The sequence below is a fragment of the Artemia franciscana genome, chromosome 11 (assembly GCF_032884065.1).
Source record: "Artemia franciscana chromosome 11, ASM3288406v1, whole genome shotgun sequence".
Taxonomy (NCBI): domain Eukaryota; kingdom Metazoa; phylum Arthropoda; class Branchiopoda; order Anostraca; family Artemiidae; genus Artemia; species Artemia franciscana.
In genome coordinates, this window is record NC_088873.1 from 23480527 (window position 1) to 23504321 (window position 23795).

At 36.6% G+C, this 23795-nt stretch overlaps 1 protein-coding gene across 2 annotated transcripts in view; it reads left to right on the forward strand.

Moving 5' to 3' along the window:
- The window catches only part of LOC136032985 (D-aspartate oxidase-like), a 43587-nt gene that overhangs the window by 764 nt on the left and 19028 nt on the right, over positions 1 to 23795 (forward strand). For both annotated transcript variants that reach the window (XM_065713505.1, XM_065713506.1), the window contains exons 2-4: positions 3454 to 3654; positions 17544 to 17741; positions 21696 to 21986. In XM_065713505.1, the coding sequence (XP_065569577.1) occupies positions 3464 to 3654; positions 17544 to 17741; positions 21696 to 21986 (680 nt within the window). In that variant the 5' untranslated portion in view covers positions 3454 to 3463. The remainder of the gene's footprint in view (positions 1 to 3453; positions 3655 to 17543; positions 17742 to 21695; positions 21987 to 23795) is intronic.

The window sequence follows — 23795 nt, forward strand, 5'->3', positions numbered from 1 at the left end:
ATCTTTAAAACCTCATAAATTGGGATTTAGCAAAATTGTGAAGCTGAAAACAATTTTGTTGCACTTCATTTAAGCAGAAGATCTATTTTGCAAGATTTCACTTTTATGGCACACATATTTTTGAAGGTCATCAAAGGTCAGGGCCCTCTAGAGGGAGAAGGAGTGGAGGTAGGTACTTCAAAATACCTTCCCAGGGCATACTTTAGCCTTTAGACTCATCCCTGAAAGTTTCATTTTCCTAACCTAACCTATTTCTGAGATAACAAGAAGTTAATCAACTAGAATTTTACCATTTCTTTTAAATGTATGATGTGCTAAAAGAATTTCACTGGTTGTTATTTGTTTATTTTGTTTTTTTTTAAGGAAAGCAGTAAAACTAGATATTCACCAAAATTCTAAATATTGCAAATTTTCCCTCTTAAACAGGGTAAATTTTGAATCACCAGCAATGTGCAGTAACATTCTAGACAATGGCTTTTTACTATCTTGGAGAAAAGTAAAGGTAATTAAATATGATTTAAGACCCTTGAATAAGCCCTAAGAAAATAATTTCATTCTTTTAACTCTGCTCTTTTCCTATTACAAAGACTTTATAACCTATAATATAAGTCTTACACTTGGTAAACAAACATCTTCTCTCATTTTTCATTCAAGCCAGTTCTTCTTCAACTCCTATGTTTATGGCACTTGGTATTTACCAAGTGACATATAGTGATTGCAATTCTGTTGGTCTGTTGGTCCCAGTTTTGCTAGTTTGGGCATTCCAGATAAGGTAGGGTGATGCAATTTGGCAGGCATATTAGGGACCAGACCTGATTAAATTAGAAATAGTCATTTCCCTGATTCAACCATCTGGGGGAGAGTGGGGGATGGTTAATTTAGAAAAAATGAGGTATTTTTAACTTACAAATAGGTGATCAGATCTTAATGAAATTTGATATTTTGAAGGATATCGTAACTCAGAGCTCTTATTTTAAATCCCAACCAGATCCAGTGTCATTGGGGGGAGTTGGGGGGGGGCAGAACTGGAAATCTCCGAAAATGCTTAGAGTGGAGAGATTGGGATGAAACTTGGTGGAAAGCATAAGCACAAGTCCTAGATACATGATTGAAATAATTGGACCAGATCTCCTCTCTTTGGGGGAGTTAAGGGGGGAGGGGGCCTAATTCGGTAATCTGGAAAAATTAGAAAAAATGAGGTATTTTTTAACTTACAAACAGGTGACCAGATCTTAATGAAATTTGATATTTAGAAGGATCTTGTGCTTCAGAGCTCTTATTTTAAATCCCGACCAGATCTGATTATATTAGGGAAGCTGGAGAGGGAAACCAGAAATCTTGGAAAATGTGAAAGTTGATTGTTTCCTATATAAATATAGTTATGGGTATACAAATTAATGCATGTTCAACTGTGCTAATGTGAATCAGCACATCCCGCAGCTCAACAATGGTAATATGAAGTCTGTTTTATTAAGAAAGCATCATTTCATGTCATTCTTCAGTTTTAGCATTTAATCACAGAATGATGTTAACTTCTGTTAGTTAAGGAGGAATAAGACAGCTTTTCTTGTGCTATTAAGGAATGATTCCTTACCTTTCCAATCAAGTTCAGGAATGATAAGGACTTGTATGAGTAGCAAGTCCTTGACATGAATAGACTGGGAAGGAATCATTCCTTAAAAACACCAGAAATGTTTGCCTATTCCTCCATAGTTAACTAAACTTAACATCACTCCTTAATAAAATGAAGAAATTCAGGAATGATGAGAAATGAATTGGGATGATTCTCTTATTAATAAAACAAGCCTATAGTTTTGTTGCAGCAGCTACAACATAGTTAAAAGCAAACCACTGCCCATGAAAAAAAACAGCAGTTGAAAAAAAAGGTTTTGAAAGAAACTGCCTGGTGTAAAATTTTTAAACATATAACTATTTTGAAAGTAGTTGTTTTTATTCAGATTTAACAATACAATAATTTGTAATTGCAAGAAGAAACTTTTGAGAATTTCAAAAAGAGCCTGAAATTCCTCAAATATGATATCAAATTAAAATAAAAACTGCACCATCATACTTTTTGTATAGATTGTACTAGTGTGTCTTGTTGTTTCCCAAAAAGTGATTGTATTGAACCAATGTTTGTACAATTTCTGGAGAGGATTATTTAAATGTAAACCAATATATCTAGTGCCCTTTTGAAGGATGGCAGCACTTTGGCTCTTAAAGAGTGAACCACAATTTTTAAGATATTGTGCTTGACTAGGATTTTAGCTATATGCTTTGATTTATTAAGAAACGAGATACTCAACACACACAAAAAATGTACCTTTTTTGTGAGAAACTGCATTTTACTTTAATCCAATATCTTGATTCTTAAAAATTGTCACTAGAACTTTCAATTTCCAACCAAATGAGACCTTTCCAAAGTTTTTATAAGTTTTAAAAATTAATTTATTTTGTTTACTTTTATTTATTTTATTATTATTTATCGTTTTATCTTTTTTTTTCTTTGGGGGGGTGATGGTAAAGATGGCTGGTAGTAATAGTGTTTGTACGGCTTTTTAAAGGGTGATGTCTACCCATACAAGTTTTATAAACTTTGGGTTTGTTGTTAATATGCTTTACTTCTTTTAATAAAACCTTCTTTTCTTCTCTCTCTCATCCATTCAGTGGTATAATTTCGTGAAAATTCCGGGGGGGGGGTAAAGTTGTAGTATATTTTCCCAAATCAAGTGAAAATAACAGTAAAAACTAGAAAATAAGCCATTTGGTACCATAAAGGTACTGTTTAGTACTATAAAGGTACTTTGTAGCACTATATATATAAACTAAAAAGAAAATGATCTGTTTCTGTTGATGTTTGAATTATGCAGATTTATCTTAATTTAAAAAAAAATCAAAGAAAATAAATTTCAGCTGGATTGGGGGGAAACAGGGGTCTTGGGGGGACCAAGGCCTGGGAGGGGCAGTTGCCCTCTGCCCCATAGCAAATTACATCCCTGCAACCATTCCATAAAAGTAACAATAATACAGGGAAGCCACTTTGCTCTTTACTATAGGCAACACTCGGGCATTGCTTGTGAATGATAGAAATATAATTACAGCAGTGTGCTGTTTTAGTAGTACAGTACCATTTAGAAGCACAAAAAAGGCTTTTGTTAATTAAGAGATAGCAAATCAGTTTGTCATCATTTAAAACCCTTAACTGAGAGTATAAAGTTTCCTATCTTTAAATTCAAGGAAAATAGATTGTAGCATAGGTTGTACAGCTATTGTGTCTCCTCTTCCCTTCTCTCCCTTGAAAATGACGCATGTATGTTGTTATTCGTTTCTTTGACCTCTTCAACTAAGAATAGCAGCTAATAATCATTCTCATAATTTTTTCTTTAAAGATACTGGTGTGTTGGTGGATTAGTTTTATAACCATAAACAAAAAATATGTCATGATTCTTTCAGATCTTTACAAATGATTAATATTTGTGTGGTTGGTGCTGGGATAATTGGATTGAGCACAGCAGTTGTCATACAGCAAAAGTATGGATCTGCTGTTTCCGTTACTTTAATTGCTGATAAGTTTTCTCCCAATACGACTGGCGATGGTGCTGCAGGCTTATGGGGACCATATTTACTTGGTGACACTCCACATGAAAAAATAAGGTATGTTCCAAAATCACTGTACCAGCAGCAGGTGGGAAATTGTGGTTACATTAAGCCATATGTTTTTCACCTAAGTTATAATAATATAAATATTTAATTAAAGATTAATTTTGTCCTAATATAATAGAATGTATATGTTATCACCTATTTTAAGTAAGATTGACAGAAAGTTTGAGGTGGTTTAAGACTTAGCTCAGGCTTACAGTAAATCTTGCTTTTGTTAATTTGCTTTGTTTACAAAGTCTAAATAGTCTTGTTTAATAAAGGTTTAATAGACTTGTTTAAAAGGCTGTCATAAATATTGATAATGAAAAGAAGAGTGGCACTCAACATAGATATCTCAAAATCTGAACCAAGAGGTCATAAAGAAATCCCATCAAGATTTGTTAAAGTATATTCAATCCACCTAAAGGGCTCTGGAATATTTTTCTTGACACAAACGTTAAATTTTCTCATTTGGTATGTTTGGAATTAAGAAGCAAAAATGCAACCACCCACCTAGATTTGTCATGTGGGTCCCTCTAGGAGAATTGAAAATGAACTTCTTTTGTATCCCCCCCCAGCCCTTTGGTACATGATATCTGTGTTAATAATTGGATGTGTACTGTTTAGCATGTATCATATCAATCAAATTACATTGCAATAAAATGCAAAAAATGCAATACGTGTGAACTTTTGCTCTCTGTTGTTGCTTTCTCTCACTTATTCTTATTGTCATTGCAAAGCTAGAATCAAACAAAGCTCTGGACAGGTCATAATAGACCTGTTCATTTCTCCCCTTCCTTCATTGAACTTGCTCAGATCTTGATAAGTAAAGAGATTACGAAAAAAATTGCTAAATTTCCCAATATTTTCTTCTCTTGGTGGTAAAAGAGTATATATTGTAACTAAACCAATTTCTATTGCAAATGATTGCGGTTTTGGATTCGTGGTTTGCAAATCAGCTCAGGCACAGTACTAAGAAACAACAAGGAGTTTAGAGTATCTTTTATTTAAGTGAGGCTGAGTAACTTAGCAATTGCTTCACAGACATAATAACTAATGATGGCACAATGTCAAATTTTCCCTAATTCTGATTGCACCTTACACCTGAATTTTTGGGAAAATGGGGCCTGTTATTTTGTCAACTACTTGGAGCTGTCAGGCAATGCTTGGGGGTTGTTGTAATGGTTTATTTTTTATTTGTTTTTCTTTGTGGTTTTGTTTCCATTGCCAAGAAAGTGCACAGAAGAGGTGCCAGGCACTGGAAATTTCAGAAGTTTGCAAGCATCATATAGTTTGTATAGTCAAAGTCAAAGATCTTCTTGGTGGGTAAGTGCAGGGGCATTTGAATTAGTTGTCCAAACCATCGTAAGGTATACTCAGTTGCTTGAGTAGAAATCCTAGTATAAACTGCTTGGGGAACTGCAGCAGCTTCTCATTACTCACAAAATTAAACCACGTTAGATTTTCGATCCTTCTCAGGCTCTTCGTTTGGAATTCATCGATGACTTTTAGTGATGCTGTTGATGCATGCCATATTTTAGCTCCGTAAAGCACTACAGAACTGACGAGGGTCTTGGAAATCTGCAGTATAGTTGAATGACTGATGTTCCGTTTTCACCAAAGATGACGCTTCAGACTGACCATGGCAGAAGACATTTTGGATGTCCTTGCTTGCAGCTTGGGGAGAAGCGATCTATCTGATAAAATTGTGGAGCCCATTTAGGTTTACCTTTGGACAACCTCTATGCTAGTTGTTCTGTCTAGGCTAAGTGGAGAATTGACAGCAGGAGAAGACGGGACCATAGCCATAATTTTCGTTTTATCCCAGTTTAGCTGTAGTCCCACATTTGCGGCCTGTTCTCGTAAGATCCGAAGCTCTTCCAGCAACTGATCCATGGAGTCCGCTAGGATGGCCAAGTCATCAGCAACATCAGCATCTGAGATAATGCGGTCTTCAAATTTGAGCCCAAAATTGAGACGTGATATTGTTTCTGTCATAACATTATCTATGATGGCATTGAAGAGTTCTGGGGCCACTGCACATCCCTGACGCACTCCTTTAATGATTTGGAATACCGGCCTGCACTGGCCCTTGACTAGAACACAGCTCTCTGTACCATGGTATTGAGCTTCGAAGAGTCTGCAGTATTGCTCAGGGAGGCCAGTTGATTCTAGAATCCGCCAAAGAGCTTCTCGGTCCACTGAGTCAAACGTAGCACGAGAGTCGACGAAGGCAAAAACAAGTTTCTGTTGGAACTCTGTGGCTTTCTCTATTTTCTGTCGTATCGTACAAATCTGTTCGACGGTTGAACGGTTTGGCATAAAACCAGCTTACTCTGGTCACCGAATCCTATGAATAATATTCCGACATCGATCCCGCAGCACCATTGAGAAAAGCTTTCCGGGGACTGACAACAGATTTATTTCGAAGAACAGGGTGTGGAGGAATAGAAGCATTCTAGAGCTTGCATATTTCAGTAATTTGGAGCTTAAGCCAAAGATACCGGCAGCTTTATTATTTCTGAGCTTTTAACTGCATTTTTGATTTCTGAGGGGCTGAAGGGCTCATCTCAAAGAACATGTGTTTCAGGTCTTTGACTGCTAGATTGGCTGAGACTCATTCAGAGGATTGGATGGACTGGTACTGTTTAAAAGCAAGCAAAAGCGGACCTTTCACTGCTCAAAATAGGAACTCTTATCAGAAAGAGGTGTTACATCCCTAGATAGGACAGGTCCCAAAGTGGGAGTATCTCAAAACATGCATTTTAATACCAAAACATCCCAAATTTCATTGAGTCTTCAGATAAATACAGAATTGGTTCTAAGCGAGAGATGAGGGGAGGGTGGAGGTATAATTTGATATTTAATCCCGAGGGCTGTATCCAGGACATTTGTTTGGAGGGTTATTTTGTTCAAGGGGGTACAAACACATCAAAAATGTGAAATTGATATTTAATCGCTCTTGATTTCTTGGAATATTTCTGGTTTACGCTCTTGTTATTAAAATAAAGAGTAACATTATAATTCAAAAGTGATTGGAGACCAACTAGCCATGGAGGGTATTTTCCGAGGTTTTTTTCCGGGGGGCATTTTCAGAGGGGGGGGGCAAAGCCGGCTCCCAGCACTAAACGTCCCGTGCTAAAAATGATGGATGAGGAGCTAGAATCACCAATTGAAAAACGAAGCTAATTTAATTCCGTTTAAGGAGCAATTAGTGACAAAGAAAGATTTCAAGAGGGATGGGCAGAGCATTTTGAGAATATCCTAAATCATGAGAGTTGCAGGAAAAGATATAGAGGAGAATGAAAAACTTTTGACGCTTGGAATGTGGGGACAGATATATTCTGTGAGGAAGAATTAGTGACAGTACTAAAAGGATGAAAAAATTTTTTTTCACAGTTCTCTCATAGGAAGACCTATGAAAGTCGGAATAGCCTCAAAGCAGCTAGGAGAGATTTATGACGTTGGAACAGGACTAGAGCAATTCAGAAGGCAGTAAAGAAAATTGGATGGGATTAAAGGAGGCTGAAGGAGACCAAGACCGCCGAAAACTAGTTATTAAACCTGGAATAGCCAAAGGAAAGTTGAAAAAAAGAAGTCTTTTTCAATGTTAATTAGAATTAATTATTCTAGCAGGACTAGAAGAGAGCAAGTCAATACAGGAAAACTAACCGTCGGAAACTCACTACGTACTCATATAACCTACCCAGTTTTTTTTTATTTTATTTTTTTAATTACAACGTAATCAAAAAATTTGGAAAATACCATGAATAATTGAGAAAAGTAATCTGAAAATACGCTCGTTTTGCAAAAAGTGAAACTTAAAATACACTTTTGAAAACGTATTATAAGGAATTTCAACCCTCTTGTGTCTATACTGGAAAACGCACCATCGGGAAACTCATCGCACAGGTTTTAACATACCCCAAAAAAGCAACATAGAACACAAATTGATACACCAAAGAAACACTGCAGCTTATAATAAAAAAAAATCATAAAACACTAACTTATTTAAAAAAGTAACCTGAAAACTCATTTTAAGGATTTTACTATCCTTATTTTATCTAAAAATCGATTCAATACTGAATCAGTATTGATTCAGAGTTCAAGGTGTGAGGACCTATATTTGGATTGAACCTATCACTAATATTTGGTACAGGATTATCGTCTCTACCTGACATATAGCCAATTTTTTCATAATAATTAATTCAGTGTCCAAAGAATTATAAATAAGCGGATTATTTTCAGACTTGAGTGAAAATTCCCTTGGGAACAGTGATTTCTCTTATCGATTTTTTCATGAACTATATATGATATAGGTCAGGATTAAGCAGTTGCAAAAATAATTATAATTTCCGATATTATAGACGATTGCATTACGATAAAAGTGAGAGGAGAAAAGTAAGCAGAAGGGTGGGGGAGAGCTGTTTGCAAGAGCCGTGGTACCCGCCGGGCTTGTCCCTTAAATTGCAGGGACAAGGTAGGCAGCCTCCAACGCTTCCCTTACTTCTCTCGCAAGTGAACCTTCAATCTAGAGAAAATGGGAATTGGCAATTGGTGCGAAAATGAACTTTTCTACAATCCTATCCTGTGCTTTGTACAGAAAAATCTTGCAAAAGGAGTTTCGCCCGATACGATAAAAGAGTACTTGGCCGATTTCTTCGAGTCTTCTTCTCTTGGTGAGACCCGTAAATTGCTTTTTTTAAATCTTTTTCCGAATGAAGTCCCATCGAAGCGCGTAGGAGCCAATGCTGCATTAAACTGTGCTTCGGACATTATTTCTTCGCTTGTAAAGTGCGATTCCCAGAACATAAAGCTTCCGGACTTTGTTATCAAATGTCCCAGCGAAGTGCCAATGATCCCTGTCGATGCCTTCAGTACCCTCAGTGCCAAGGTGAATTCTTGCCTTGAACAGCTGCGTGATATTGCGTCCAAGGTTACAGAGGGACAGTCTAAGCTTGTAGCCCCTGCTCAAAATACGAAAAAACCATCATACGCTATCGTTGTAAGAAACCCACCCCCGGAGCTCAGCGACCCTATCCTTCGCATGAAGAAGCTCGAAACGTTGGATGGTCACGACGGAATCATAAGTCTAAAATCTAAGCCACATAGCAAAAGCTGGGTTGTGATGGTACGCGATAAGCGCTCAGCCGACTCGCTTGCTGAAGCTGTTACTAGCTCCATCCCTAACGTTGGAGCCAGAGTGATTGATAAAAAGCCTTTAGCTGTGGTCCGGGATATACCCCATAATTATTCAAGAGCTGATTTGGAGGCCTCAGTGGAAGGACTTATTAGTGCTAGTCAAATCGGCGACTCTCGTACTTTTCGCCTCGAGTTCGTCGACAAACCGCTCTGAATGCGGTTCTGGAGTCGGGAATCCGTATTGGATATGAAATTTTTCGCGCTAAGCCCTTTCAATCCATTCCGCGTCGATGCTTTCGCTGTCAAAGTACTGATCACCTGATTGGAGCTTGTCCCAGCTCACCAGCACATCCCAAGTGTTCCAGATGTTCTGGCCCTCATGTGAATTCCAAGGAAAACCCTTGCCAAGCCTCACCAAAATGTGCAAATTGCACTATGGAACACGTAAGTTTTAGCCTGAAATGCAAAGTTCTCCGATCGGCTCTCAACAACGCTAATAAATGAATGCTCAAACTCCGTTTAGCTTTGTTTCCCTTAATATTAATGGTACAAAAGACAAGGATCTACTGATAAGTGAGCTACTTGAAAATGATATTGTGTTTCTACAGGAGCACCTTCTCTCTAAAGTGAATGTTGATAGCCTAAAGCGTTCTCGGACCCATTATACCTTCTTGAGAGCCGCCCAAAAAACCCGTGGAAGACCATCAGGAGGTCTGGCCATCTATTTCAGACACAAGACTCAGCCGATATTATTGCAAAGCGACGCTAACATTTTAGCGATAAAATGTGGTGATACCGCATTTATAAACATTTATTTCCCCTGTAATAAAAAGACTGTGCAGTCATTGTCTAGTTTTTCACAAGCATGTAATCGCCTACGAACACTACTTAGCGACCTTTCAAAACAAAATACCAAATGGGTTCTCGCCGGTGACATGAACACTGACTTATTATCTAATTCCGACCGATCTGAAATCTTTCTCGATTCACTACCTGGAGGATTCCATCTTGCTGACAAAGATCTTCTATTTACTTATATTCACAATCGTGCTTATCTCACTTCCAACCTTGATCATGTAATTGTGTCAGATTCAACTCTACTTTCATCAATAGTTCATGTGGAAGACTCTAAAATCGACGACGATCATTTACCAATCACGTGCCAACTATCTTGCTCCATGGCGACCTCTGTGCAACGTAACTCTCCCAAGTGGTTCTCAAAGTTAAATTGGGAAAATACCAATGTTCCACTTTATGTATTGACATTGTCCCAGTTATTATCATCTATTAAAGTGCCTTTCCACTTATTGCAAACATCTGTATCTACAACTTCAACGCGGATAGATATCAACTCGTATTATCAGCAAATAGTGTTCTGTCTAAAGTCTGCCGCTAAAACAGCTGTACCCTCCGAGTGCGTGCGAACGGGTACTCGCAATCCCTTTTGGAAAGTTGATCCTAAAGTGAAGATAGCTAAACAAAAAGCTAAGTTCTGGCTCCGTATGTGGATAGCCTGTAATCGTCCTTCTTCTGGTTCACTACATCAAATAAAACAGAAAACCAAACGAGAGTACAAATATTCCCTGCGTAGAGCGAGACTGAATGCCTGGGATGGTCCTTGTGACAAGAAATCCTGGGATCGTGTTATAAACAGTGTTAAGTGTTCACCTCCAATTAATTCGTCTCTTCGGCTATGTGACTTCGTTTCTCATTATAAAAATATTTTGCTTTCGTTTAATATTAATCTCCAAAATCATTTTACAAAGCTTGTAAACTCAATCCTCCCAATTCGTATCAACCAATCTCAAGTGTTGTCGGTGGAATCTGGTGTTATACTCCGAGCTCTTATGCAAGTGAATAAGTCTGAGTCTCTCGATAGTGATGGTCTTTGCTTCAAGTTTTTTGCTTATGATTGTCCTGAACTGCTGAAGCATTTGCAATTATTGTTTCAGATGTGTTTGGCACAGTCCGTTGTGCCAGATAGTTTTTTGTCCGGTTGTATATCTCCCATAGTCAAGAGGGGTAAGGACCCCAGTGCTTGCTCTAATTATCGTCCTATCACTGTGTCTTGTTTTGTTAGTAAGCTATTTGAATATGTACTTCTACCGGCCATTAACTCCAAGTGCAATTTTACACCCTTCCAGCTTGGTTTTAGAAAAGGTATGGGCTGTTTTCAAGCTCACCATATTGTGGGTAGGCTAATGAAACAAGCTGTTGCTCAAAAAAGTCCCCTGTATTGTTTGACTGTTGACATATCTAGTGCTTTTGATAATGTAATTCATTCAAATGCTTTGTTTTCTCTAGCAGCCTCGGGTGTTAACCTTTCTATTGTTTCCGTGCTTAAGTATTGGTATGCTAATTCTTCAGTTAGGGTGAAGTGGAATGGTACGGTAGGGGAGTATATTCCTGTTAAAAAAGGCGTTAGGCAAGGTGCCGTGTTATCCCCGAGCATTTTTAAATGTGTTTTAGCTTCGTGTCTCCAGCGTCTTCAACCGTCAATTTTTTACAATGATAATTTAAGCATTAGTCACGTTGCATATGCTGATGATGTTCTGCTTCTTAGCCGGACAAAAAATAGTCTAATTACCAACTTTTACCGGCTTTCAGCCGCACTATCCACAGTAGGCCTTTCAGTTAATGCCTCCAAATGTGAGTTTTTGTGTTTTGGGAGTCCTCCACCAGCATCACCTCTTTGCTTGGGTTCTTCAACTATACCATGTTCAGCAAGTATTAAATGGTTGGGTCTCTCTTTTTCCACGTCACTTTCGTCTACTTGCTCCGCTATTACGTCCAGCGTGCTGAAAAGTATGCGGGTTGGATACGCGAAAATTTCACCAAATCGTGGTCGGTATAACCGAAATGGACTATGCCGTCTTTATTCTAGTTTTTGTGCCCCTGTTGTTTTTTATCTTTCTGGTTTTGCTTTCCTCCTTCGCAAGAAGGGTACAAAGAAAATACGCTCAGGATATTTTAAGTATTGCAAGTATTTGCTGCGTCTGCCTCGGTGGTATCGGAGTCATACAGTCGTCTCTAAATTTGACATCGTTGATGCGCCCTCGCGACTGAAACATTTATCTAAAGATATATGTTTTAAAACTCGGCAAATGGTCGGTGTTTTTGACCCTCTTTGGCCATTTTTTGATTGGAGGTAATTTATTTATGTTGTATGTCGTTATGCTGCTATGTTATTTATGTTGTTATGTTTTTTGTCTTGTTTTTTCTTTTTTTTGTGTGTTTACTCCACAGTTTAATGTACTTTGTGGGTTATAAATAAATTATTATTATTATTATTATTATTGACTCTTATCGACTATATACTGAAATATAGATACGGAATATTTTATATACCGAAGGATGACGATTCTAAAAAAACTGAAGGAAATTAAACGAATTTTGATGCATAGTTAACATAATTTACAAAAATCAATGTCATTACTATTGCAATTTTCCCGCTGCATTACTGCAGACAATTTGGAGCTTCTAATAAAAAAGTATACTCTCTTGGTTATTTTTTCTTCTTGGACTTCTACATTTTGAGAGGAACTAAAATCATTTTGCAAGAAGAGTTTAAAAAAAAGTGGAAAACAGAAGGGAGCAAAAAAGTTCAAGATTTAATAATTGCTGGCTAAAACATTAAGGTCTTAATATTCAAGCCAGAAAGTGAAATCCAAAGAAGATATAAAGCTTTCTTATCTTTGCGCTATCTAATCAATTCGCATTTTTATCCTAACTGAGTCTATTGGTGTGTTGAACCGCAGATAAAGAGAAGAGAAAATCGTGAGCGCACAAGAAAAAAGCATTTTCATGGGTTTTATGCTCTTTTTAAATTTCGAAAAAATTCCTTTCTTAATAAATTTTCACTATTTGCATTAATCGAAATAATATTTACTTTTTCAGAATAAGCTTCAAAAGGCAATTTTTTCTCCCTTGACGTTCAAATCACGTTTTTAAATTTACGGCTGCTATGGGCTGTGGTTGCACATTCCAGAAGCAGCATCAAAAATACCTTTTTTTGTTCTATAGCACTTTGTGATGGAGTCATCGAGACGTACTTAACAAGACGAGCTGTGAAATGAGCTATTAAATATCTCTCTACGATGTTGCAGTAGCCTGGTATTTATGCTTGTCAGCCCACGATATATGAAACTTACAAGGGAAAGTATGCAAGATGGAGGATTGTAAAGCTCAGTAGGAAGGTTTTCGATCATGGAGATTATTGTAGTGCCCATTCGTGCTTCCTAGCATTTAATCTCCAGATATGGCCCCAATAGTGTAATTTTTGGTGCCATGTTGCATTTTATGACAATATTTATTACGACGATTTAAAAAAACAAACAAACGCGTTGTTATAAAATTAGCTTTAAAATTAGACCGTAAACAGCGCTATAATGTTGCAGTAGTCTGATTAGTTCTCTTAATCAGTAGACGACTTATGAAAAATATTAAGGGGGGCTAGGAGGCGGGGATATAGAAGAGAGGGGATTGTATACCCCAGGCCTATGGTTTTCAGCCATGGAAATTATGGTAGTACCTTTTCATTCTTCTCAGCCTTTCCATTCCGGAATAGGGGACCCAAAGTGCACTTGTAGGGTGCCATATTGCACTTTAGATAGCGTTTTATAGTTGAATTTATAACAAGCGATTAGATATAAAGAAATTAGTTTTACATGAGTCCTTAAACATCTCTTTGTGCTGTTCCAGGGCCCCATTGCCAGTGAAGAAAAAAAAGAAGCATAGAATAAAAATGGCAACGTATCAGTGCTATGCATGCAAAAAAGTGATCTTCTTTATTGTTCAAGGTCGGGGACCGTAATTACCTGTAGGCTATGAAGTTTTCAGAGTAGGCTTTAAAGATTCGTTCTTTACTAAGTTGCATCTATTGCTGCAACTGTGACTATTTTGTCATCTTGAGTTGAATTAGCTCATGAATATATGAGGTGTTCTAAACCCAAATCGATTGACTTCATGTTTTAAACTTCTTATATTTTAGTATCAATGCATGTGACTGACCCTTAGCTTCATACTTTGGTAAGAAATTCTCGAAAATTAAGAATTAATACCCAAAAATGGTGAAAAAACTTATAACCATCGCAAGCTGAATTATTATCGTTATATTTATTATTATTATTTTTTTGAATTGTGTTTGGCTAACTCCTCTCTAAATTGTAGTTAAACAATATTTTCTGTTATCAGACTCAAAACCAAATGAAAAAAAAGGAACAATCATTCAATAGACGGAATTCCGTTTGATATCTGTTTGTCATGCTCTTTATCACGTCTGTGTTAATAGCTGTAGTGATATGAACTAAAATAAATGACGTTATTTCGAAGATTAGATAAAAAGATGTCAGATTGATGTTTTTACTTCTGATCGAAGTCTCGTCTTTTATTTTGAATTTATCATTAATTTATGTCATGTTCCTTTGACTCATCGTAGTCTAGCTTAATGTAGCATATTGTTTAAATTTTCCATATTTTCTTTTGGATTTTTTTTAGGTTTTCTTTTAGATTTTGGATTGTGTTGACTTTATTATTTCTAGAATGAATCAGGTCTTTTTTCTTTTCAAACGATTGCTATAAAACGTGGTTGATTGTTCAGATAGTTTTACATCTAGGAATTCCTACAGTCCATTAACGTTCAGGTATAATGGTTTCTATATCCCTCATAAATACACAGATAGTGGATTACATGTAAAAAATCTAATCATATGAAAATCAAATAACTAGCTGAAAATAAAAAATGCGGCTAAATGGTTAAGTTCCTATATAATAATAAAAAAGGGGACATGATTTTCCTTGTCGTTCAATCTGGGGAAGTGCAAACCTCCAATTATGGATTTTTGACATTGATCATTTCATTGGTGTAATTTTTTTTGACCAAACTTCTTTTTTCGTTTTGAGGGGTTCCGAGCTCTTTTTGAGTTCTTAAAAACTGCTTATATAATAACACATTAGTGTTCAGTTAAATCAGAGTAAAAACCAGGCCTAGGTTGCTATGGTGACGTGCAGTGTTGCAGCAACTGTTGGTCATCATCGGTGAAATCTTTTCGAGTTCTTAAAAACGCTTATATAATAACACATTAGTGTTCAGTTAAATCAGAATAGAAACCAGGCCTAGGTTGCTATGGTGACGTGCAGTGTTGCAGCAACTGTTGGTCATCATCGGTGAAATCTTTTCGAGTTCTTAAAAACGCTTATATAATAACACATTAGTGTTCAGTTAAATCAGAATAAAAACCAGGCCTAGGTTGCTATGGTGATGCGCAGTGTTGCAGCAACTGTTGGTCTTCGTCAGTGAAAAATATATCGTGGGATTAATTTTTTATTTCGTTTCTTCATCATCAATTATGCACCATAGTTGTCAACCCGTCAAGACTAAATATTGTATGTCACAAGAAATTTTTTCCTTATAAAAAAAAAGAAAAAAAAGAAAAGAAGATGCGTTCCTTAAATGATTTGATGATCTCAAAATACACTGTGTTGTTAAAACCAACTTTCCCTATTGCCTGACACCCAATGTTGTTAGTATCTAGATGGTGTAGACAAGCTAATGCTTTATTACTTTGTCTCAAACTATAAAACCTAGCATAATTTTTGCTGTTTCTAAAATTGTGACATTTACACACTAAGGCTGCGTAACTCCTTACATAACTCCTTTTAATCGTTTCATTTGTATTCGATGGTAAAAATAACTTGATGTTGTGTCTATTATCAAGGGATTGCAATTTAAACACTTTACTGATAATTGGACATCTACGTAAATGTATTTCATTATTATCGATAATCATTGTGTAACCACTTGCACGAAGACAAATTTTTGCACGCTAAACTGTATCAGAAACAAAAACAAGGTAAGCCAATCAGCATAAGTATATGACCCCTTATCCCTGAAGATAGGATGAAAAAGGCACAATGCTTACATATAAATCAATCTTTGTTGCAGAGGAGGAAGAATATTCAAACACGGAATTTCTGAAGCCTGCTAGTGTTGAGCTGCTGGCCTCAACGGTAAAAAATTTCTTGATTAACGTCTCCTTGGCTGTAGGTACCATGCCAAATTGCAAGTGAGTGTAAGCACATTGGTCTGGACGTTAAATTGGGCCCAGAAGTGGTTGACGCCTCTCAATATCTGCCAGCTCTGATCCCTTGACCCAAAAATACACACTATATAAAAATCAAGTGAATCAGAGGCTGGAGGGGAAATGTGGCTCAGAAAATCTTCATTCTGATGTCCAATTAGCCCAGGGTATTTGTCCCATAAATTTCTAGCCGATTACTGAGAAAAAAATGGGCCTGCTTTTCCACTGAAAAATTTGTGATAGGGGCCTATGAAGTGGTCTTGGAAGGACAAAAACTTCGTGCCTCTGATCGTATAGTTTAGATATTCTTGCATGGTTGTGCAGTTAGTAGAGCGGAGTGCACCTACTTTTCCACTTAAAACCTTTGATGAGAGTGGAAGGGGTGCTCGATGTGCCGTATGCCCACTATGTACCTTTTATCATACTGATTGAAAGTCATTGCACCTCTTTGATACAATTAAGAGGCTACAAATTCCTTCTGTTCTGCTAAAAATTTTCCATTGCAAGGGCCACTAGGGAAATTTGAAGATGTCCTAGACCGGGACCCAATTTTTTTCCCCATCAGTACAGAATGGAGATCTTTGCAAAATTCCACCTTAAATAAATCGCAACATCTCTACCTTTCTGATAAAAGCTTGTGGAGAAAGGGGTCGTTGGAGTTACCATAAGTCTATTTTCCGTCTGAAATCATACAGGTTGAAAATCACGTTTTCGATTTAAACCATTAATAAATCGTTCACTTTGAAATAATCTTATGGAATTTTTTTTCTGTGAGGAAATAGTGTAAAATACAGTGCAATAACATATGGCGCTTTGAAAGGCAGAGGAACGTTTGCTAGATGTTTCCCAGAGGAATTTCTACGGATAATTTTAGGTAGCCGTTTGACTGACCGTATGCCAAACTAAAAGTTCTACGGAAAATGTAGTTCTATCCCAGTTTATAGAGCTGTCATGAAAGAAAAGTTGAAATGGCTAGGACATATTTTGCGTATGAAGGATCACAAATTGTCAAAGCTTGTTATTTTTGGTCATTCATCTGAGGCCAAACGAAAAGCAGGTAATCCGAAGCAGGCCAAACTAAAAGCAGGTAAGCAGGCAATCTCCGAATGAGGTGGGAAGAGGTAATCAAGGAGGACTAAAACGAATGGGATTTTTATGGGAGATGATAAAGAGTGGAGCTTCAAATGGACTGGAGTGGGGGAGAAGCGTGTGCAGCTGTGTGCAGCTCAGGTGGCTTAGTCCTGCAGTTGTTTGTTGGCATTTATATTATTGAAAGTAATGTGTCCCTTTACTGGAGGGCTTAAGACCTGGTGAAGGTACAAAATTGACATTTATTCTGGCATGGCCTTGTCGTCAAAAACATTGAGTTAACAGGTTTGCCCATTTCTTTTTCTTGATTCATAATTTCGTTCATTATGAGTTTTCAGTTTTAGCTCTTTGTTGTTCCTTGAAAAAGATGAGAAGTGTGCATCTTTATGGTGTAAGGGCTAAGAGTTTTTTTTCCATAATTTTGTTTGTCCTAATCGATGGTGTGCTGTAAATGACGTTTTAATATCTGGATTTTTGTCATGTTTAGAGTGTTGTGAACATGCAAAAGTTTATTAAAAAGCTGTGTTGAACACAAGTTAAGGTACCCTTTTCCTCCAAACAAAATGACTGTGAATCTGTACTGAGCTTTTTTAGGATTTGGTCAGAGGCCACACATGATTTCCTTGAATCGCTTTGGAAAAGTGAAGATGCTGGGAGATTAGGGATAAGTTTAATTCCATGTTATCGAGTCAATGTTGAAGTCGAACCTCTTCCAGCGTGGAAGAATACTGTTTATGGATTCAGGGAAATGCCCGACAAAGAAATACAAAAAATAGGAAGGCCTGGATTAAGGTATTTGTGTCTCTTGGATAACTTTATTAATCATATACACTGTATGCTTCCATAGTTTAATTCCCAAAAACCATAACAAATAATGACAAAGGAGAAATGCCTCTGTTTGGGCCTGTATTCATCTTCTCTTCTTTTATTGCTTTACCAAGACTTCTTGCTAGTTTTTGAACAGGAAATTAAGACCTAATCTTTGGGCCAATTCTTTCTTGTCCAGAAAACGACTAACTCAACAATTGACTTTTTGTTAGGTTAATTTTCCCATGGTGTTTGCATCTATCAAACAAGTTCGTGGTAACGAACTGTAGTAAGGAGCGACCCGGCTCAATAGTGACCGAAACTCTAAAAAATGGAATTTTAATACCAATAGTTGCATCAAAAGAATCGCATTTTAATGCTGATTTTAAATATATAAGTTTCTTCAAGATTAATCTTACCCGTCAAAAGTTACGAGCCTGAGGAAATTTGCCTCATTTTAGAAAATAGGGAGGAACATCGACTAAAAGTCATACAATCTTAACGAAAATCACACCATCAGATTCAGCGTATCAGAGACCCTACTGTAGAAGTTTCAAGCTCCTATCTACAAAAAATGTGTAATTTCGCATTTTTTGCCAGGACAAAGATCACGGATGCGTGTTTATTTGTTGTTGTTTTTTTTCTTCTCATGGGTCATCGTATCGGCCAAGTGGTCCTAGACTGTCGCGAGAGGGCTCATTCTAACGGAAATTAGAAGTTCCTTTTTAAGTGACCAAAAAAATTGGAGGGTGCCTAGGCCCCCTCCCACGCTAATTTTTTTCCCAAAGTCACTGGATCAAAATTCTGAGATAGCCATTTTATTCACCATAGTCGAAAAACCTAATAACTATGTCTTTGGGGATGACTCACTCCCCCACAGTTTCCGTGGGAGAGGCTGCAAGTTACAAACTTTGACCTGTGTTTACATATAGTAATGGTTATTGGGAAGTGTACAGACGTTTTCAGGGGGATTTTTTTGGTTGGGTGGGGGAGATAAGTTGAGGGGGAGGGGTCACGTGGGAGGATCTTTCCATGGAGGAATTTGTCATGGGGGAAGAGAATTTCAATAAAGGGGGCGCAGGATTTTCTAGCATTATTTAAAAAAAAGAAAAATAAATATGAAAAGTTTTTTTAACTGGCCCTTTTTGGAGCAGCATTAAAACTTAAAATGAACAGAAATTATTACGCATATGAGGGGTTTACCTCCTCGTTATACCTCGCTCTTTACGCTAAAGTATTTTTAGTAATTTTAACTATTCATTCTACGGCCTTTGTGATTCAGGGGTCATTCTTAAGGAATTGGGACAAAATTTAAACTTTAGTGTAAAGAGCGAGGTATTGACGAGGGGGTGAACCCCCTCATATACGCAATAAAAATATACGAATATAGAAGTTCGTTACGTAAGTTAATTCGTAAGTTACGTATATTTTTTACTAATGAAAACGTTCGTAAAAATTAAAAGTTCTAGTTGCCTTTTTAAGTAATCAAAAAATTGGAGGGTAACTAGGCCTCCTCCCTCGTTTTTTTTCTCAAAATCTTCCGATTAAAACTATGAAAAAGCCATTTAGCCAAAAAAAAAAAATTAAAATGCAAATTTCGTTTTAATTATTTATGTGCGGAGAGCCAAGATCAAAACATGCATTAATTCAAAAACGTCCAGAAATTAAATTTAAAAAAAAAGTTTTTTTAACTGAAAGTAAGGAGTGACATTAAAACTTAAAACGACAGAAATTACTACATATATGAAAGGGGCTGTTCCCTCCTCAACGCCCCACTCTTTACGCTAGTTTTTTACTGTTTAAAAAGTAGAGTTGAAAAAAAGAGTCAAACTTTAGCGTAAAGAGCGGGGAGTTGAGGAGGGAACAGCCCCTTTCATATATAAAGTAATTTCTGTTGGTTTTAAGTTTCAATGTCGCTCCTTAGAATCCCAAGGCGTGCATATTGTATTCGTATTTTACGAATATATAAAATCCGCCGTAATTTTGCGTCAAGGTTGTTGCCATTTTTGTGCTCACTTGGAAGCGTACTAAATGCCATATTTTACTCAACTTTGCTGTAGAATAGAGAAATTACTCCTTTCTTAGATTTTGAAAAAATGCCTTTTTGTTTTTCCATTGGAAAATACCTTTTTCAGTATTTTCATTGAAAGAAAAGTCAAATTAATTGTTTGATCTTAAAAAAAGATTTTGCCTCCCTCTTACATTTTTGGAAATTGATGTCCCTATCTGAAATCAAAACAAATTCTCTAAAAAAAAGAACGCTTTTAGTTGAATCCGTCGCATGCGGTGTTCGGTAAGCGACGTTGGTGCTCTTTCGACAGGCGACGGTGGCAAAACTGCTAGATACCTCGTTTCTGGCTTATACTTGTTTGAATTGTAATATCCGCTCGCATGATCTACGCTCAACCTAGTAAATTCAAACTGCAGTTATTCAAAACGTTTTATGCTATATTTTTAGTGTTTCATTTTGTAACTATTTATCACTCCCCAAGTGAAAACGGAACCAAAATATGTCAACAATATTTGCCAATGGTTTCTTTTAGATATCTGTATACGATCTGGGAGACTGATAATAGGGTCTTGCAATTTTGCAGTTGGTAACTGTTAAACATTCAGAAAATTACAAAGGAATGAGTCTTAATCTATGCAAGAGGTGTTTCTATCTTATTCAACTATGAATTTTGAATAAAATTACAAATTGATAAATATTTATAAAACGGTTTTTAATAATTAATATGAACTTATTTTCAAAATCAGGTATAGTTTTTAATAGACCATTACCAATTCGAAATCATGATTCGGTTTTGGAGTAATCGAGTATAAACGGCAGTATCTCTTCTGCATATTAAGGTTTTTATTTTTAAAGTATTATCTATGACTATGAATATTCTCTAGTGGAGTTTAAGTGTCGAGGTCATTACTACATTTTTCATGCTGCGTCGATGTTGTTTAATAGGCTATCAATATTCTGACTACTCAAGAAACAACTTTAAATTTTGGAAAATAAATTATCATTTTGTCTCTCCAACTGAAAATGGAGCAAGATTTGCGATATTTTGGGTTACCATATTTGGTAGCAATGCTCTTTAGGTAATTTTACATAAGATAGTTAAAATTTATTATGTGCAGCAAATAAATTGTTCACTCAATTAGTGAAGCGTCAGGGAAGTAGCACACTGGGACTGAGTGATTTTTTGTAAGTCAAATGGATAGAGATCAGCTTTATCTTAATCACATCTTTGTAACAACAAATAAAATAATATTAAACATGATGTTATTTGCCTCTCAGACAGGAGTAGTAATGATAAACATTATTCATTATTAAAGATTATTCAACCTGCCTGCTGTCTTTGTGACAATTTTATAATCCTTATTGTTTTTAGTATTTTGAGAAACTATATTAATTTCCCTGTCAAGTCGCTTGACATCGAAGTTTAGAAGTAATTTAATACCAGGCATGTACAGAGATCTATCTTGGGACAGGGGGGAAGGAATGAGAGATGCATTTATGAAAATGTCTGGCGATGTCAGCATTATGTAGAGACTAAAAAGAACAGTGAGAATTTGAAAAGAGGTGGCTTGGCTTAGATGCCACCCTTGATATAGGTCAGCGTGGTGCCTAATATCAATTGAAGATTTAGCTCTAGGGATTTTTCAATGTTATGCTGTACTTCTGGTTCAAATCCACGTGTATTCATGGAATAACTTTATATTCCACTACTTATGCTTAAATGTGTGTATGTTGCTGTTTTCAGCTTCAGTTTACAACTGAAATGTAATTTCAGGTATAGATGGAGGTGTAACTACGAATAAAAAAAATGAATATGGAGTTAAAGAGTGAAATAATTTACCAGGTCTTAGGCTTGAATTTAGAAATAGTTAAGCTTTAATAAAAAGATCGACGGTTTGTGACTATTTATTAAGTCTTTGCATTTGTAGACAAGGAATCAGTTTTGTTACATACATCTGTGAATGCTCCAAGTTTTTACCGTATCTTCTTGAGGAGTTCCGGAAAAACCGTGGCAATGTGGTTGAGCAGACAATCAAAAACTGGGCTCAGCTTGTTGATACCTACGATATTATAGTTGACTGTAGCGGAATAAGGGCTCGAGACTTGGCTGGTGATCGATCCGTGGCTCCAAAAAGAGGCCAGGTAATGCGTGTAACGGCTCCCTGGATCAAAGCTGTGATTCTAGATGATTCTGATGATGGAAATTATGTAATCCCTAAGTAAGTAGACAAATAGTTTTTTTATAGCATGCATTTATAAACAGTACACAGTACTTAGTTTTATGAATTGTATATCTTCGTATCATAAGCTAAACGTTGTATCTGACACTTTATCTTAAGCTGAACTATAGGAAACATATAATGTTTTTTTTCTGTAAGCATTTATGCATTGATCGTGTATGCAGAGGAGAATTTGATTCGTACGAAGCAAGGTAGACGTTACGCGCACGGCTGTATCCAGAGGCGATGAGTTGCAGGATTAGACCCCCTCTCCTAAATTTTTGTCCGACTTTCAAAAACTGAAAAAAATGCATATCAACAAAATTTTAATGCTTTTGAATTTTCTTTTGTGCCCCCCACCTGAACGAAAATCATGGATACCCGATTTGTTCTATGATTAGGGAAAAGAAAGAAGCTATCACTTTATGTACTATATTAAATTAAAAAAACAGAAAAGTTTTTTCTACTGAATGTAAGGAGCTACATCAAAACTTAAACGAGCAGAAATTATTCCTTGTGAGGTGGGCTGCCCCCTCCTCAGTACCGCTCTCTTAACGCTAAAGTCTTTAAGGCCTTGCGCACTTCCAGAAATTATACTCTCAGTTCAATTCTTTTTCAATCGCGGCAAATCACAGAAACACTCAAGGTTATTAGATTTCACTGCCGTCATTAAACTCAAGGGGTTTCTCACTGAAAATTACGATTATTGTATTGTCATGCTTCGTAATTTGGCAAGTAAATAGGAATATTTATTTGCAAAAGAACTATTATTCGAGGAGAAAATTAGAGAAATTATTATTCCAGATTTTTTGGGGGGAGGAGAGGGGTTCAACTCTTACGAAAGAAATACCAGGAAAACACGGGAAAATTAAACATTTCACTGAGAAAATTAAGCATTTTACAAAGTTAAGGTGGGTGAATCCCTCCCCTGCGTGTGTGCCTGTGGTCTGGTCATTATTAGTTATTTATGCTGACTTATTATTTATTATTTTAATGCTGACTTTAAATATATCAGTTTTACCTATCTAAAATTACGAGTCTAAGAAAAATTGCCTTATTTTAGAAAATAGAGGGAAACACCCGCTACAAGTAATAAAACCAAATTTACACCCATCCGATTCAACATATCAGGGATCCCTACTGTGGAAGTTTCAAGCTCCTATCTGCAAAAATGTGGATTTGTTTTTCCAGGGATGATCTTATCGAACCAGTTGTCCTAGAATGTTGCGAGCGGGCTCATTTCAACGGAAATGAAGTTATATATAAGTGAATTATATATAAAAATGAAGTATATAGTACCCTTTTTAAGCGATCCAAAAAAATTGGAGGGTGCCTAGGCCCCCTCCCGTGCTAATTATTTTCCCACAGTCACCGGATCAAAATTATGAGGTAGCCATTTTATTCAGCATAGTCGAAAAACCTTATAACAATGTCTTTGTGGACGACTTAGTCCACCAGAATCCCCGTGGAAGGGGCTACAAGTTACAAACTTTGATCAGTGTTTATATAGTAATGGTTATTGGGAAGTGTACAGACGTTTTCAGGGGGATTTTTGGCTGGGGGGAGGGGCTGAGAACATGGGGTTATGTTGGAGGAACTTCCCCATGGAGGAATTTGTCATGGGGGAAGAAAATTTCCATGAAGGGAGCGCAGGATTTTCTAGCATTATTTAAAAATAAAACATTACAAAAATAAATATGAAACAGTTTTTTCAACAGAAAGTAAGGAGCAGCATTTTAATTTAAAACTAACAGAATACAGAAGTTCGTTACGTAAGCTAACTCGTAAGTTACGTATATCTTTTACTAG